At 44.4% G+C, this 17214-nt stretch overlaps 1 protein-coding gene across 1 annotated transcript in view; it reads left to right on the forward strand.

Moving 5' to 3' along the window:
• Positions 1-5203: 5203 nt before the first annotated feature.
• The window catches only part of rxfp2a (relaxin family peptide receptor 2a), a 48112-nt gene continuing 36101 nt past the window's right edge, over positions 5204-17214 (forward strand). Inside the window, exon 1 of the mRNA XM_063486598.1 lies at positions 5204-5432. Coding sequence (XP_063342668.1) covers positions 5378-5432 — 55 coding nt within the window. The 5' untranslated portion in view covers positions 5204-5377. The remainder of the gene's footprint in view (positions 5433-17214) is intronic.

Consider the following 17214-nt stretch of genomic DNA (forward strand, 5'->3'; position numbering starts at 1 on the left):
AGACAGACACGAACAGACAACCGGGCGACAAGACGAACATTATAAATTATCCAAAAATGAGCAAGAAGTAATTAAATCAAATTAATTACATTTCTGAGCGAAGAAAAATATTAAGACATAAAAATATTTTTGTTTTTGCCAGAGTTTTTAAACGCAGGTAGAAATGAATGAACTGGGTTCATGTGTGTGCTTTACTGATTTACTTGTGCTGTAATGTTGTTATTATTATTATTATTATTATTATTATTATTATTATTATTATGGCTGTTACAGTGCATGGTCAAACAGGTTTGGCCAACACTGCAGAAATAGTTGCAATTGAAGGAATTGTAGTTTACAAAAAGTTTGTTATGGGTCATTATCAGAATATCACATATTTATTTATGTGGTGGTGCAAGTTAGAACAACCACTGTCATGTCAAATGATACACTGCTTATTATTCCAATGTATTTACTCCCAAGTGATTCAAATTGTTGATCTGCCGTTTCATACGGTGGCCCTGAGAGGCCAAACGGACTGCAACTTAAGAAAACACCAGCAATAAGAAAAACGCTGCAAAAGCACACAAAGCACAACGGAAATAGGAAAAACGACAACGGAAATAGGAAAAAACAAAACAGAAATAGGAAAAATGACAACGGAAATAGGAAAAAAGAAAACAGAAATAGGAAAAAACAGATTTCCAAAAGCACAAGGGAAGTGTTTCTGGGGAGACAATAACCCGACGGACCAGTTGCAGGAACCCAAAACATGGTAGGTGTGTTTTATCATGATTCATATAATACTGATGACGGATTTTTAGGCTAATAGTTAGGCTAACACACTTTTCATCTTTTCTTTCCTCACAAAACCGATAGATCCTCCGCTTCTTTTAAGTGTCTCCCAGCGCAATTCTTAGGATATTTTGGTTCCTGCAACTGGTCCGTCGGGTTATTGTCTCCCCAGAAACACTTCCCTTGTGCTTTTGGAAATCTGCTTTTTCCTATTTCTGTTTTCATTTTTCCTATTTCTGTTTTCTTTTTTCCTATTTCTTTTGTCGTTTTTCCTGTTTCCGTTGTGTTTTGTGTGCTTTTGCAGCGTTTGCTGGTGTTTTCTTAAGTTGTTTTCAGGATAATTCTTCTTGCAGTGGAACCTTTTGGAGGTAACTGTACGCCACAGAGGCAAGGACACCGTGTTAGAAAAAAAGGGGAGAGTTCATCTTTATGTACAAATGCTTTGTTTAAAAAACAAGCAATAAAACCTATTTTTGCATAACTTCAGAGAAACGTGTTTTGACATGAATAGAGCAAAAAATGTTTCCCATCAGTGTGCATCATATGTAGTGGCTTAATTACTAGCAAAACCTCATGATTGATGTTACTCCAGTAAAAAAAAAAAAAAAGTATTTGTTTCATATTATTAAACAAGCAAGTTACTGTGATTATGTTGTTAATAGCTTTTTCAATAATTTAACAGACATCTGCAGCAATTTGCAGTGTGTGCAGTTCACACAGTCAAAATCAATTAAATGCAAAATGGGAGAAGTTTTTATTTAGCCTTTTTTCTGGCTTTTTAATTTTATTGTCTATTAAAATCTTAAATAACTTACATTTCAGAATTGATTTCCTGAAACAAACTTAAATACTGAATACTCTTTGTGACTGAATGAACGAGTGGGTTGTAGTGATGAAGGACGAGGAAGAACGCTCCCTTTTCTGATCTCTCGTGTCCATAGATGTTGATTAATGCAGCGCTTCTCGCAACAGAAAGGAGAAAACGGTCTCCCCTTCCAGCTGTTTACAATCTCCTGCTGAATAAATATAAGGCGACAACATAAGCCCTTTCCCCTATTTGTGCGATGAACCACTTCAGCTGGTGTGCATTTGTCATTCCAAACAAAATCCACTGCAGATGGTGGTGAGGACTAAGTTCTCCTGAAAGTTAGTTTGGTAGATTTTGTTTCTCTGTTTGTTGATTCCAAATGGATGGCAGGGGTCTTTTATTATGTCTCCATCCTCCTTAGTGCCTCTCAGCGTTTGACTGTGTGAGAAAAAAAGTGTTTTATTGGGAGGTTGTTTAAGAATTTCTCCCAGTTTTGTGCCAAATGCTGCAAGTGATTTCATGACTTGATATATTGAACTAATGGGGAAAACTGAAAATATATATATAACAGCAAAAACAATGGAATTACCAGTAATTTGTGGTGAGCGCTAACAGCCAGCAGTATAACATAACCTGCACTACTTCTTTCTTTCTAAATGATCTACAGTGCTTTCACTGAGTATTGTGCCATGAGCTGCACGTCACTGTTGTTCCAGCTCACGTTACTTCTGCAAGAGTGAAATAATAGCTCCATCTTTTGAATTTGATGATAAATGAACACGTACCGTCTGAACTATATCAAATTGTGTTTTCTGAGAAATCAGCTGGAAAACAAAGATGTTACCAAGTGCATCCCCAGGCTCTTCAGTGAGACCGAGAGAAGAGCACGAGAATAAGAACAGCTGTTATTCAACCCTGTCATCTCACGAGGAACATCCAGAGAAAAGTTGCGCTGTGCCAACTCATTTCAGCTTTATTGAGTATTCCCGTCCCTCAGCGTCATACAGGGAACACTCAGCACAGCACATAAAATATCTTCACTTCCAAAATTTTTCCTCAAAGTCTGAAACTGGCTCCTCGTGAATATAGATGCACAGCACACGGACATACACAAAACAGATTTCACCACCTCCGAGACTCGCTTCCAGGAATATTTAGTTGCTATTATTCAGCAAGAAACCATCTTTGTGTCACAGACTGCTGTCTCTTTAATCGCAATAAGCTCTTTGATATTGACATCATCGAACTATCAGTCAACATTTAAACATCTTGATGGTACCACAGCAGCTTTGATGCCAGTGATGCCCTCCAAACACCAGAGTTGAGGCCAGAAAAGAACAACGTATGCCACTGCGTGATGAGACCAACCACCTGCTTTCTGTACCAAGACACAGTCTCATCACACAAAAGGAAAAACAAATCACAGCCACTGAAAAGATTAAACTAAAGGCAAAAACTGGTTATTTGAACCTGAAAAGAGATAAATAAGCACAATATCTCTCTATTTTGAGCCAGAATTTAAAAAAACAAAAACAAAAAAAAAACGTAATCACGGAGAGACTCACTGTGAACAAAGTCTTGTTCACAGTCTTAAATCTGCTACCATAACCCCTGATCCCAAGAATTCGACCATTAGCAGCCTCAGTGACTTCAGACCCATCACTCTTACACCTGTGGGACCAAAATGCTTTAAAGGCTGGTGCTTCAACAGATCAAAGACTAACCCCCATCAGTCTGGCTGTAAAGCAAGCAGATCCGGCAGTGATGCCATCTTCACTGCCCTCCATATTGCTCTTAGTCACCTGGAATGCCTTGGATCTGCTGTAAGAATGCTCTTTGTCAACTATCCCTCGACTTTTAATACCATCATACCTGACATTGTAGTGAATAAGCTGGGTCGCTTCTCCCTTTTGCCATATAAACATAAACACACGACTGTACTCCCACCCACCCCACCAATGCAATAGTAAAATGTGCAGATGTCCCCGTCCCCACCTTTAAATTCCTGGGAACTCATATCTCTGAGGATCTTTCATGGTCACCTAACAGATGAGTTAACTGGAGGTGAGGCTACTGGTGAGCTTCTACCACTCTGTGGTTGGCAGTGTACAGTCATTTGAGATTGCTGTGTGGTACGTCAGCTGTAGTGTGGCTGACAAGCAAAGACTGCAAATGGTGTTAAGGTCAGCTTTTAAAAAAAAAGGACTATAGGATGTCCTTTACCCTCTCTGGATGAGACTGCTAGCTCTCGATGTCTCACCAGAGCAAAAAGAATCTGAAACCGCCTCATCCTGGAAACCACTCGTTCAGCCATACCGCCCTCAAGAAGGAAGTGCAGAAGCATCAAAAGTAGAACAAGTAGATTAAGAAATAGCTTCTTCACATGGGCAGTAAAGATACTAAATACACACTCCTAACACTGATAACACACAGTGTTACTTTATGTTCGAGTCAGCCCAAGGATCTCGTGCACATCTTCAGCTCATTCAAAATGCTGCTGCCCGCCTCTTCACTGATACCCGCAGGCACGAACATATAACACCTATCCTGTCCTCTCTTCAATGGTTTCCTGTTCATGACAGAATCTATTTCAAAGTCCTAACGCTGGTTTATAAATGCCTAAATGGCCTTGGTCCCCCATACCTTTCCAAGATACTTCAGCCTTATATTCCTTTGCGGGCCCTTAGATCAGCCGACCAGCTGCTTTTGGTTGTCCCAAAATCTAGGCTAAAACATAGAGGAGAACGAGCCTTTTCAATTATGGCTCCCAAACTTTGGAATACGCTGCCTTTCAATATTAGACAGGCATCTCCGTTTCCTGTTTTTAAGTCACTTTTGAAAACACACTTTCTTCGATAGCGTTTAGACTGGTGTGAGTTGATATGTTTATTATGTGTATTATTATGTGTTTATGTGAGTGTCAGTGTTTTTATCTTGTGTTTTACCCCTTTGTTTCTGTACAGCACTTTGGGCAAACTTTCTGTTTTTAAATGTGCTATATAAATAAATTGGATTTGGATTTGGACAGTATAACTCTCGGATCCAATAATTTGGTTGTGTGTGATTTAAGCAACATGCCTGTTTATTTATGTTTGTTACTTTTTGATGTCTGCTTTCATGACTTTTCTGTTACATGTCTGTGTTTCATTGTGGGGGGTTTTCCGTATTAATGCACCTTCAGATGTAGCATCTTATCTTATCTTATTTTATCTTGTCTTATAACCTGGTTAGCAGGTGAGGCTAAAGCAGTAATACACCTCCTCTGTGAATTTAGTAGTGAGGAGCATTCATTTATCAAATTCAGTTCTGCAATACATTTTATATACATTTTTATATATTTTACACGAGAGGCATTTGAACAGGTATCGAGGTATCGAGTTAAAACTAGATGATGTGGTGGGGTTAATTTGCAGCCGTGCATAAACAAGGCAAGGGTGGCAAGAGGTGAATGAATATGTTATTTTCTGGGGAGGCTCTTAACCTTCATCCCAATAAAGCCAACCCACTGAGGGAGAGAGAGAGAGAGGAGAGAAAGATCCACTGAGCTCCGGGAAGTCCACAGTGGTATCGGGATGTATTTAAGCACCATCTCGGTTTAACTTTGCACGGTACATGCTTAACCCGATAGTAATCCTACATTTTGAGGGGTTTGTTTTTTTCTAAATTCCACATGTCGGACATGCTCTGAGACACTGGTCGGACTCGCATTTTACTCCTGTATTTTATTTGGCGACCTGCAGGTTATTTTTATTTGGCCGGAGCGCAGCGGGAGCAGGACAACCTCACAGCCTCAGGATGAATATACCTGCAGTCATGTTGCTCATCCACTTGACCCACAATCATTTGAAAGGTAAAGACCCTTTAATGCATTCAATAGGTTATTTCAATTATTCTTCGTCCTCTAAACAGATTCAAACTTTTTATTTTTTGTGCATGTGCCAGCATGTTTGATGGACACGAATATCCAGAAACACGAAGGAGGAAAAAATCTGCGCAGCATTATTTACACTGTTAACTGCAGGATTGAATCCATGCGCTCCCCTTTCAAAGAGTCTCGTCTGTCCTGCAGTGATCTGAGACGGACTGAAGTGCTATTACTGCCGCAGAGGGTGAAAAAGTCTAAAACAGACTGCGAGTGCTCATTTCAGTGTGCGCAGAATGATCTGAGAGAAACAAAACAAACACAGACCCTAAAATTCAGAATGCGATACGGAGGCTACGATAGGCTTGAATTTGCATTACCGAGAGCCTATGTAAGCGCTAAACTGCTCAACGGGACGAAAGTGTATCAACCAGTATGCCGTATTAAAGTATAAATTATATTATTTTACGTTTTTCAGATTTTTCTTTCATTCACTGCAAAATGAATGAACATGAATGAACATTTCCTCCACAACTTGCCACCCTGAGACTCACCTTCGTATCTCCCACAGCATTAGAAAAGTTTGACTGTAAGATGTTATCTATATACTTTTAGATAACAAGTGCAAGCCTAAGCGCCTAATTAACTGTTAGAACAATCACCACTTACTAATATGAAGATCAATAAATTATATGTATTTTATACTGTAGGCTTTGGGGGGGTGGGGGGGGGGGGTTTAAACAAAAGGGGGAAAATTAATAATGAGCAGTAATAACATAATGACGGAGGCATGTGTGAGTCAGTAGGCGGCAAACAAGAGACCACACAACATCCACACTGCAGGAAAGTATCAGCTGCATCTCAGTATTTCACTTCCAAGAGTTTATTTAAGACATATTTACAGAACAGACCCCATTTTTTACATTTTAATTCAGTGTCCAGGACGCTCTTGAGTTTACTGACTGAATCTGTATGAGTCATGGATCAACAAGCAGCTGACAGCACAGGTTGCGCGAGTCCTTCCAGCTTTCTGGTCAGGCATATTTCTGTGTTCAGTGAGACGGCTCACCTGCACTACAGATGTTTCCAGTTGTGCGACCAGAGAGGTTCAACTGCAGAAAATACAGTGAAGTAAGAGCAATAATTCAGCCAGTCGTGAAACCCATTACGGTTTTTACAATTCAGTGTTTTGGGCTAATTTATGTTTTGTCAGTGTGCTGACAGAAGTTACAGTGATGTGACTCAGAGGCTCCTCAGCTTATCTCAATATCATACTTATTTTTAAGATTTGGAGAGAAAATTTGCAAATTGAAGCAGTTTTGATTTTATTAATATCTTTAATATATTTACAGATATGCATAAAATCATCATTTGAGTATGTATTGGTGTTGATCACCTGATATTTGACCCGTTGGTGACTGAATGGAAACACTCGAGGTGAACAGACAGCACAGAGGCAGACATGATGTCACTTTGTGTTCTTTCTCCGCTGCTCTCTTTATCTGTGAATGTTCCCTCTGCCTCAGACAAAGGTGTGACATTAAGTCTATCTTTATGGTTACTGGAAGACTCTCGAGACACCGGTATACTGTTTTCTTCCATGACTGCCTGAGTGGAGGTGGAAAATTTGACAGACGGTTCTCTCAAATGTGGTCATATTTCAAGTAAAACAGGCTGTATCTCTCTTTCTATGTTCATCATACACGAAAACAGAACAGAGTGTGGATCCTTTGATGGAAGTGGCCTGTAATTCCTCCACCAAACAACTCAGTCACCAACAATTTGAACATGAATTAAAACATGATGCATGCAGTGCGGGATTATACTAAACTACACGAATTTTGCGCAAGTAAGTTCTGGCTTTAAAATCAAAGAATGAGATCACAAACTTAAAAGAATCGTGCTGTGAAAATAAATTTTCCATCATCCTGATTTCATTTTTTTTTTTAAATATTTCTTACACTTACGGTTTCTCAGTTTATCAAACAAATTTTATATTGGACAAAAACATGCAGCGCAAATACAAAATGCAGTGTTCAAATGCTGATTTTATTTATTAAGGGAAAAAAAGTTGACCTGACCATGTGTGAAAAAGTCACATAAAAAGAATATGATACCAACATTCAAACATGGTGGTGGTAGTGTGATGGTCTGGGGTTGCTTTGCTGCTGGACGACTTGTTGTAATTGATGGAAGCATGAATTCGTCTCTCCACCAGAAAACCCTGAAGAAGAGTGTCCAGAAGCTCGAGAGCACTTGGATTATACAGCCGGTGAATGAGCCTAAACAGCAAATTCACTTCTGAATGCCCCCAAAAGAAACAAAAACACAAAAACAAAAAGGATAAAACGAAGGATTTGTAGTGGGCTAATCAAAGTCTGGACTTAAATCAAATTCAGATCCTTTGGCATGACCTTAAACATGTCGTTCATGGTTATTAAAACAATTCTCCAAAAAGAGTGGCCCAAAATTCCTCTACAGTGACGTAAAAGACTCATTGCCAGTTATCCACGTGCCCATTTGCAGTTCTTGCCATCAAGAATGGCACAACCAGTTGAATCAATTAATTTCCCTTATTAAATGAAATAATAATTTAATAAAACCTGCACTTTATACCTACATGGGTTAGTTTGTCTAATATTAACATTTTTGATCATGTGAAACACGTAATTGGGAGAAATATGCAAAAAATAAGAAAGAAAAGGGGCAAATGCAAAGAGGTGCTGTAGTTTATTTTTTTAAAATGTGCTGAAATGAAGTGAAATAGAATTTTGTTTTCAGGTTGTATGTTTCCCCTTTAAGGACTTCAGGCGAGATTGAGACGGTTCACGGGATTGTTCTAACCCTCGAGCCATATTTTGTGCCCATGAGAGAGTTTTCTTTCACAGTCATAGACATAACAGCAGCAACAGTTTATACCAGGTATGTCAAACGTACAGCCCATGGGCAGGATGCGGTGTCCGATACAATTATATCCACCCCACGAGATAATTTTATGTGTCAGTTATTATTGGCCCGTTAGTATGTGGGAGACTAATTTTAAGCCCTGCTGAAAATCCTTGCAGGCAGGGATGGGACTGGCCGATTAGCACACCATTCAGCTAGTCAATCGGCCATCATGTGAAGGAAGGAACGGGGCAGACGTTCCAAGACAGCAAGTGTAGTGGTGCAGGTCAGGTACACAGAGAGATGGCGGAACTGCCAAAAACTGATCGTCTGCCAATGTGTTTTTTTTATCTGTAATGTCCTTACTCGTATTGGTAAATAGACTAGTGGACAGGACAAAGGGGTTATATATGAAATATAATGTTTGCAAGTATCTTAAGGACCTCATCATTTTACCTACATTATAACCAATTAAAATATCTTTGTAGAACTATTGCTATATTGTTGCAATTTCTGCCGCCCACTTGGCCAGACCCTTTAGCTGGATAAATAAAGGATATATGAAAAGTGCCAAAAACTACATTGTGACAGGAATGTTGTTTGTAGCTCAAGATGAATTATATGAATTATACTGTTCACGAGGGACCATAATTTCACATATTATGGTCCAACGAGTGATTTATAGCTTTTTAAATATGGACAATCGATTTTTGGCGGACAATCAATTTTTGGCACAACACCGGATAAGTGTGTCGGGAAAAAGTGAAGCAAAATGCAAACTGAGCAGTGTCTGGCTGCATTTCAATGCAAAGCTGAGTGCAGAATTTATAGAATTAGGAGCTGGCTACAGTGATACCTGTTTTTATTTTCAGCTATTTTCCATTGTGGAGGACAGGCTGTATGTGGTCCGTGATATAAAATGACTGACACCTCTGGTTTCGAAGTACTGAAACAGGCATTCACGAAAAGAAGATGTCACAGCCACATTTCACTTTCTCTTTTATTAGTTGCTGCTTTTAGCTTCAGTCTCACAGTCCTGGCAGCCTGCAGGACACTTCGGTCACTAGGGAAAAGTGAGTATTCCTCGACTGGCGTCAAAGAGGGTTCCACGCTACAAACTTCCCTGAGACTGCTTTGGTTGGTGTCAGATTGCTAGGGCTGCCTGTAGTTTGCACTGAAGATGGCAATTTGCCTCCAAACACCCACTGACTAAACACCAGCGAGCAGTAGTAAATCTTAAAAAGCCTGAAACTTTCCGTAAGCCCTCACTATGCACCTGTCACACTTTTATTTTAACTATATCGTTTATTTATTGTATATTGGACTATTTTTTTTCTTTTTTCTAGAATTTTTTATTCTTGTCAACTGAATAGAGAATTATCTATTTTTCTTAGCAACCAGTGCTTACTAGGGAGTTACTCACGGGTCTCTATGACCGGGGCTTTAGAAATTGATTTCACAGCAACTGCCACGAACCCAAAAAACCACATACAAGTGGTCAGGGAATTTTTGTTGTTTCTACATGAGTGGTGTCAATCATAAGGTTCAGGGGCCTGAATTGACCCTCAAAGACTCAAATCTGGCCCATTTGGAAAATTGGATCAATGTGAGCTGTATGTGGCCCTCGATTTAAGATGAGTTCAGCATCCCTGTTCTACATATTATATAAGGCATGCAAAGAACTTTAAGTGCATTGTTTTTCTTAATATTTATGTTGAAAATAAATTGTTGCATTGTTTAAATTGCATGTTTTCTATCGCAAATTTTTGCAGTACTGTTAATCACTATTATTAAAACTCTGTGGATCAGGGCCCACATTTTCTGGCATGACACAAAGAAAACGGGGATTCGGTTTAAAATACCAACACTATGAGCCCTAAGGAAAATTCCCTATTTGGAGAGCTCACTCATTAAGTCAGGTAACTTTACTTACACTGTAAGTGTACATAGCAACAAGATCACATGAACAAAGATTAAAAAAAAAATGACAGTAACCATTGAAATGAGATAACAAAATAAAATTGTATAAACGCCCTGGGTTAAATTTATAAAAGGGCTTAAATAAAAAATAAATTAGAAAATTAAATGCACAAATAAAATCTAATGTAATAGAAACATGGTTTGACAAAACCATGAAGCATCTCAGGCTTGACTTGTCTTTGCGTTTGATTTAAAATTGCGAATCACTGGACCGGTTCTTATGTGGGATGACGGATTATTCCAGAGCCCAGAAGCAACAACAGAGAACGCTCGCCTCGGCACATTTTTTAAGGAGAGACTAGACCACTGAGAGAAGTTTTTGGGAGGATGACTTCAATGAACTGAAAGTAAATTAGGGAATTAAAATATCCATAACATATTGTGGATGTGATCGGCAGAGGGCTTCAAAAACTGTGAAGTCTTTTCTTTATTCCCTGGTCAGTCACATTCACTTAGGATTTATGCCTTCCATTGAATGTGTTTTCTTTTTTTATGCTTAATGTGCAAAAAACAACAATAAAAGCTGCTGGATCTAGCTAATCATTACACATTAATAATAAATGATTAATAAACCACGTGTGCACTGGCCCTGTTCTGTGACACAGTGGGTTTGAAGTAAAACCTTGACTCGTTGTTTACATCTGTATTCTGATGAGACCGAGGACATTCAAAGTGAATGTCAGCATTTTTACCTCACTGTGTCATGATGTGAAGAGACGAGTTTGGACCCAAAATGCAGACTCACAAGTAAATACAAAAATACAACAAAATATAAAAGGTAGGGATGGACCAACCTGATATTATGTATCGGTCCGATACTGACCTAAATTATTGGATCGGAGAGAAATAAAAAATGTAATCCGATCCATTAAATATCACAAAAATATCTCACAAAACTTGCGACATGGCGTAGCCCAACTCGTGACCTTAGCAAGTCGGAGCGGTATGCGTCACGTGATAGAGCAGCTGTGGCGTGCGAGACATGTGGGCGGTCTGGTTGAGCATTTGTATTTTATAATCAATACAACTGTTTTTTTTAATATCTTGCTGCATTTTGTATAAGTTCATACTCTGTCATGATCCTGGGTCTTTTGACCCAGCGTCTTGGAGTTTTAGGTTATGTTTATGTTTAAGCCCTCTAGGTTTTCAGTTCATTTTTCATCATGCCTAGGTTGTTATAGTTCTTTGTTATTAGATTCCCCTTGTGTCTTCCAACCCTTGTTTAGTCTCCCTTGCCCTTCATGTGTTTCATGTCTGTTTTGTTGTCAAGTTCATGTAGTCATGTCTGCGTTTCATTATGTTTCCTATTTTATTTTCTAAGAGGTTCTGTGTTTTGTTTTACTCTTTCCCTGTGGCGTTATGTCCATGTTGTGTCTACTGTGCCTTTCTGTCCCATGTTTCAGGTCCCTATGTTCTGTCTCCTCGGTTGCTGTTAAGTTTGCATGTCTAGAGTTCAGTCAGTGTTTCCTGTTTTACTTTGAAGGTCCATGTCTCATGTCAGTGTTTCTAGTTTTGCTTCCCTTGTCTCGTCCTGTGTAATTACTCCCAGCTGTGCTCTCCTCCTGTGGCTCATTCCCCCTCATTATCCCTCTGTGTATTTAAGCCCCGTGTTTCTCTTTGTCAGTGTTGCGTCCTCCAACATAGCTGTGTGATTCTCCCTATGTTTCCATGTATGATTTGGTATTAGTTTTCCCAGTTTAGTTTTATTCTTTGTTTCCCATCCACACCAGCAATAAAGCTGTGTTTTTTGAGTTTACTTTTTGTCTCTGCGAGTTTGCATTTGGGTCCTACTCTTGCCTGCACACAGCCGTATTGTGACAGAAGGACGCAACCAGACAATGGACCCAGCAGCTCATAATCCCTCCGCTGAGCTCCGGGAGGACATGATCTATGCGGTGGAGTTTCTATGCCAGGAATGGTTTGCGCTGCCATTTGAAGAATACCAGGAGGAGTTAGCCATCCGTCTGCAGAGGATGGTTTCTGGACTTCCCTGGCTATTTGGCGCGCTAAACCCTCTCATCCAGGACTTCCTCGTTTCCACCGTACACATCTGCCCGGATCTGCCTCTCCAGTATGAAGACTCGGAGGAGGTTCAGCCCGGTCCACTGGAGGATTCGAGGGCTGGCACGTCTCCTCCTCTTTCCCGGAGAAAACGGCGTTCACGCCGTCAGCGATCCCGAGCAGCGGAGCAGTTTTCTTCCATTCCTGGAGGGCCCGAGGAGCCCGTCCAGCACCATGCCACGTCAGCTGGAGGGCCCGAGGAGCCCGTCCAGCCTCATGCCACGTCAGCTGGAGGGCCCGAGGAGCCCGTCCAGCCTCATGCCACGTCAGCTGGAGGGCCCGAGGAGCCCGTCCAGCACCATGCCACGTCAGCTGGGGGTTCTAGTGAGCCCATCCAGCCACCTTCTGCTTCACCACCTGTGGCTTCTGTGCCTCTGCCTGCAGTGTCACCACCTACTTCACCACCTGTGGCTCCCGCGCCTGTTCCTGCCTCGCCTCAGCCTGAGGACAACACCTCGCCTGTTCCTGCCTCGCCTGTTCCTGCCTCGCCTGTTCCTGCCTCGCCTGTTCCTGCCTCGCCTGTTCCTGCCTCGCCTGTTCCTGCCTCGCCTGGTCCTGCCTCGCCTGGTCCTGCCTCGCCTGGTCCTGCCTCGCCTGGTCCCGGCTCGGCCCAGCCAGAGGTCGCTGCCACGCCAGCTGGAGGTTCAGCCGAGCCCGTCCAGCATTCTGCAACATCTGCTGCAGCGCCACCACCTGCTCCATCGCCTGCAGCCGCCACTCCTGGTCTCGTCTCGCCCAAGCCAGAGGTCGTCGCCAGGCCTGGTCCTGCCTCGACCCAGCCAGAGGTCGTCGCCAGGCCTGGTCCTGCCTCGACCCAGCCAGAGGTCGTCGCCAGGCCTGGTCCTGCCTCGACCCAGCCAGAGGTCGTCGCCAGGCCTGGTCCTGCCTCGACCCAGCCAGAGGTCGTCGCCACGCCTGGTCCTGCCTCGACCCAGCCAGAGGTCGTCGCCACGCCTGGTCCTGCCTCGACCCAGCCAGAGGTCGTCGCCACGCCTGGTCCTGCCTCGACCCAGCCAGAGGTCGTCGCCACGCCTGGTCCTGCCTCGACCCAGCCAGAGGTCGTCGCCACGCCTGGTCCTGCCTCGACCCAGCCAGAGGTCGTCGCCAGGCCTGGTCCTGCCTCGCCTCAGCCAGAGGTCGTCGCACCTGCTGGCCCTGCCACGCCTCAGCCAGAGGTCTCCGCACCTGCTGGCCCTGCCACGCCTCAGCCAGAGGTCTCCGCACCTGCTGGCCCTGCCACGCCTCAGCCAGAGGTCTCCGCACCTGCTGGCCCTGCCACGCCTCAGCCAGAGGTCTCCGCACCTGCTGGCCCTGCCACGCCTCAGCCAGAGGTCTCCGCACCTGCTGGCCCTGCCACGCCTCAGCCAGAGGTCTCCGCACCTGCTGGCCCTGCCACGCCTCAGCCAGAGGTCTCCGCACCTGCTGGCCCTGCCACGCCTCAGCCAGAGGTCTCCGCACCTGCTGGCCCTGCCACGCCTCAGCCAGAGGTCTCCGCACCTGCTGGCCCTGCCACGCCTCAGCCAGAGGTCTCCGCACCTGCTGGCCCTGCCACGCCTCAGCCAGAGGTCTCCGCACCTGCTGGCCCTGCCACGCCTCAGCCAGAGGTCTCCGCACCTGCTGGCCCTGCCACGCCTCAGCCAGAGGTCTCCGCACCTGCTGGCCCTGCCACGCCTCAGCCAGAGGTCTCCGCACCTGCTGGCCCTGCCACGCCTCAGCCAGAGGTCTCCGCACCTGCTGGCCCTGCCACGCCTCAGCCAGAGGTCTCCGCACCTGCTGGCCCTGCCACGCCTCAGCCAGAGGTCTCCGCACCTGCTGGCCCTGCCACGCCTCAGCCAGAGGTCTCCGCACCTGCTGGCCCTGCCACGCCTCAGCCAGAGGTCTCCGCACCTGCTGGCCCTGCCACGCCTCAGCCAGAGGTCTCCGCACCTGCTGGCCCTGCCACGCCTCAGCCAGAGGTCTCCGCACCTGCTGGCCCTGCCACGCCTCAGCCAGAGGTCTCCGCACCTGCTGGCCCTGCCACGCCTCAGCCAGAGGTCTCCGCACCTGCTGGCCCTGCCACGCCTCAGCCAGAGGTCTCCGCACCTGCTGGCCCTGCCACGCCTCAGCCAGAGGTCTCCGCACCTGCTGGCCCTGCCACGCCTCAGCCAGAGGTCTCCGCACCTGCTGGCCCTGCCACGCCTCAGCCAGAGGTCTCCGCACCTGCTGGCCCTGCCACGCCTCAGCCAGAGGTCTCCGCACCTGCTGGCCCTGCCTCGCCAGCTGGAGGTTCAGCTGAGCCCGTCCAGCATCCTGCCACACCTGCTGCAGCGCCACCACCTGCGGCTCCCACGCCGTCGCCTGCAGCGCTACCACCAGTAGTTTCCATGCAGTCGCCGGCAGCGCCATTATCTGGCCCTGCCTCGCCTGGCCCTGCCTCGCCTGGCCCTGCCTCGCCTGGCCCTGCCTTGCCTGGCCCTGCCTCGACCCAGCCAGAGGTAGACGCCACGCCTCTGCTCGTCTCGCCTGCCACGACCCGGCCAGAGGTCGACGCCACGCCTCTGCTCGTCTCGCCTGTCAAGCCACGTCCAGCATGGCTGTTTCCAGGGCCTGTCAAAACAGCCTGTCCACGGAAACCCACAAAACCACCCGAGGGGTCACGTCCACATCCACACTACCGTCGACCACCTGCCAAGCCACCTGAGAGGTCTTGTCTACGCCATCGACCACCAGCCAAGCCACCCGAGGGCCTTCGTGCAGTACCACGCCGCCATTGACCACCAGCCAAGCCGCCCGACAGGTTTCGTCCATGTCGCCGCCGGCGCGGCCGGCCCCCTGATCTGCTCCGTCACCACCGTTGGACTTGTGGCCGACCCCCTGAACCATTGACCTTTGGACTGTTGTGCCCTCGACCTCCGGGTCGGCCCCCTGAACTAATAAACTGTGGGCTGTTGTGCCGCTGGCCTCCAGGTCGGCCCCCTGAGGTGTTCAGTCACGGACTGTTAAGCCGTCGGCCCCCTGAACTGTATTATCTCCTGTGTAGCCGTCCTCCGGGTCGGCCTCCTGAGTGGTGCTTTTGAACTTTCCTTGCCTGGAGTCATGGTCGCCACCCTGAAATGATTGTAGACTGTTTCCTCTGCTCCAGTGCCTTTCATGGACTTTTGGTTTGGTCTATTTTGTGATTTCCAGGTTTTCTTATGGACATTTTGTTTTTGTGGCTTTGTTTCGGTTGCTGTTAAGTTTGCATGTCTAGAGTTCAGTCAGTGTTTCCTGTTTTACTTTGAAGGTCCATGTCTCATGTCAGTGTTTCTAGTTTTGCTTCCCTTGTCTCGTCCTGTGTAATTACTCCCAGCTGTGCTCTCCTCCTGTGGCTCATTCCCCCTCGTTATCCCTCTGTGTATTTAAGCCCCGTGTTTCTCTTTGTCAGTGTTGCGTCCTCCAACATAGCTGTGTGATTCTCCCTATGTTTCCATGTATGATTTGGTATTAGTTTTCCCAGTTTAGTTTTATTCTTTGTTTCCTATCCACGCCAGCAATAAAGCTGTGTTTTTTGAGTTTACTTTTTGTCTCTGCGAGTTTGCGTTTGGGTCCCACTCTTGCCTGTACACAGCCGTATTGTGACATACTCAAGTTTTAAAAAACAAAACATTAAAGCCATTCTGTTAAACCTGTATGCAAAAAAATACACTGCACCCAAAATATTTCATAGTTCAGCAATACTGATCAATCTAATAAACTTAAACCTACACCATCCTCCCTATTCTGGTATTTTAAAGAGTACTTGGGGGAAATATTAAACAACCTAACAAATCAACTTCCAGCAAAAAAACATAGGGAACTACCCACCACCCTCTGCCTCATGATGCTTAATCGACGTAATCGACTTTAGTTTAATGCATGTGTAAAACAAATGCACAGAAATCAAATATTTTTCTACAATAATTAAATAGATTCAACATCTTTCTTCAACAGAATTGCAGACTGCACAGATGGTACCTTCCCAAAGAAAAAAGAGTACATATCCTACTAACTATTAGACTTAATAGTTACTATATACAGTAATGGACTTCTATAAATTTTACATCACATGAAAACTTTGGTTGTAAGATTCAGATAATTATTCATTAAAAGCTAGACATTTTAAATGAGAATAAGAAAGAAAAGTATTTATTTGTGCCCCCCTTTTCCCTGTTAATGCCCTACCTGCACAGTTACCAGCCGTCAGCTACGTAGAAAAGGATCCTGGTGTAGAAAGTAATATTAAAAAAATTCTAACAACAGCTTATCAAGCTTAAACGTGCTGCTGTTGTTTATCCGCTGGTTTCCTCTTTCTGGTGCAAAGTGGGCGATAAACTAATATGAGAGATGGGAGTGGCGACAGAAAAGCCGATCAGCCGATCATTGATCAGTTTCATGATTTCAAGTAGCAACAGGAGAGGGAGAGAAGAAGAGGCAATCGCTCTGTATATCGGTTGTTAAGCTTAACGTGGATGGTGTAGGTTTAAGTTTATTAGATTGATCAGTATTGCTGAACTATGAAATATTTAGGGTGCAGTGTATTTTTTGCATACAGGTATAACAGAATAGCTTTAATGTTTTGTTTTTTAAAGCTTGAGTATGAACTTATACAAAATGCAGCAAGATATTAAAAAAAAACAGTTGTATTGATTATAAAATACACTATATCGGATTCATATCTGTATCAGCAGATATCCAAATTTATGATATCGGTATCGGACATAAAAAAGTGGTATTGTGCCATCTCTAATAAAAGGCAACAAACTCTGGAAAACTAGAAACACTAGGAGGGGATGGTGACTAATGCTCTGTCAAGGGACAAAGGGAGAGGCAGGTGATTAGGGGAAGA

The sequence above is a fragment of the Pelmatolapia mariae genome, linkage group LG10_11 (assembly GCF_036321145.2).
Source record: "Pelmatolapia mariae isolate MD_Pm_ZW linkage group LG10_11, Pm_UMD_F_2, whole genome shotgun sequence".
NCBI lineage: Eukaryota > Metazoa > Chordata > Actinopteri > Cichliformes > Cichlidae > Pelmatolapia > Pelmatolapia mariae.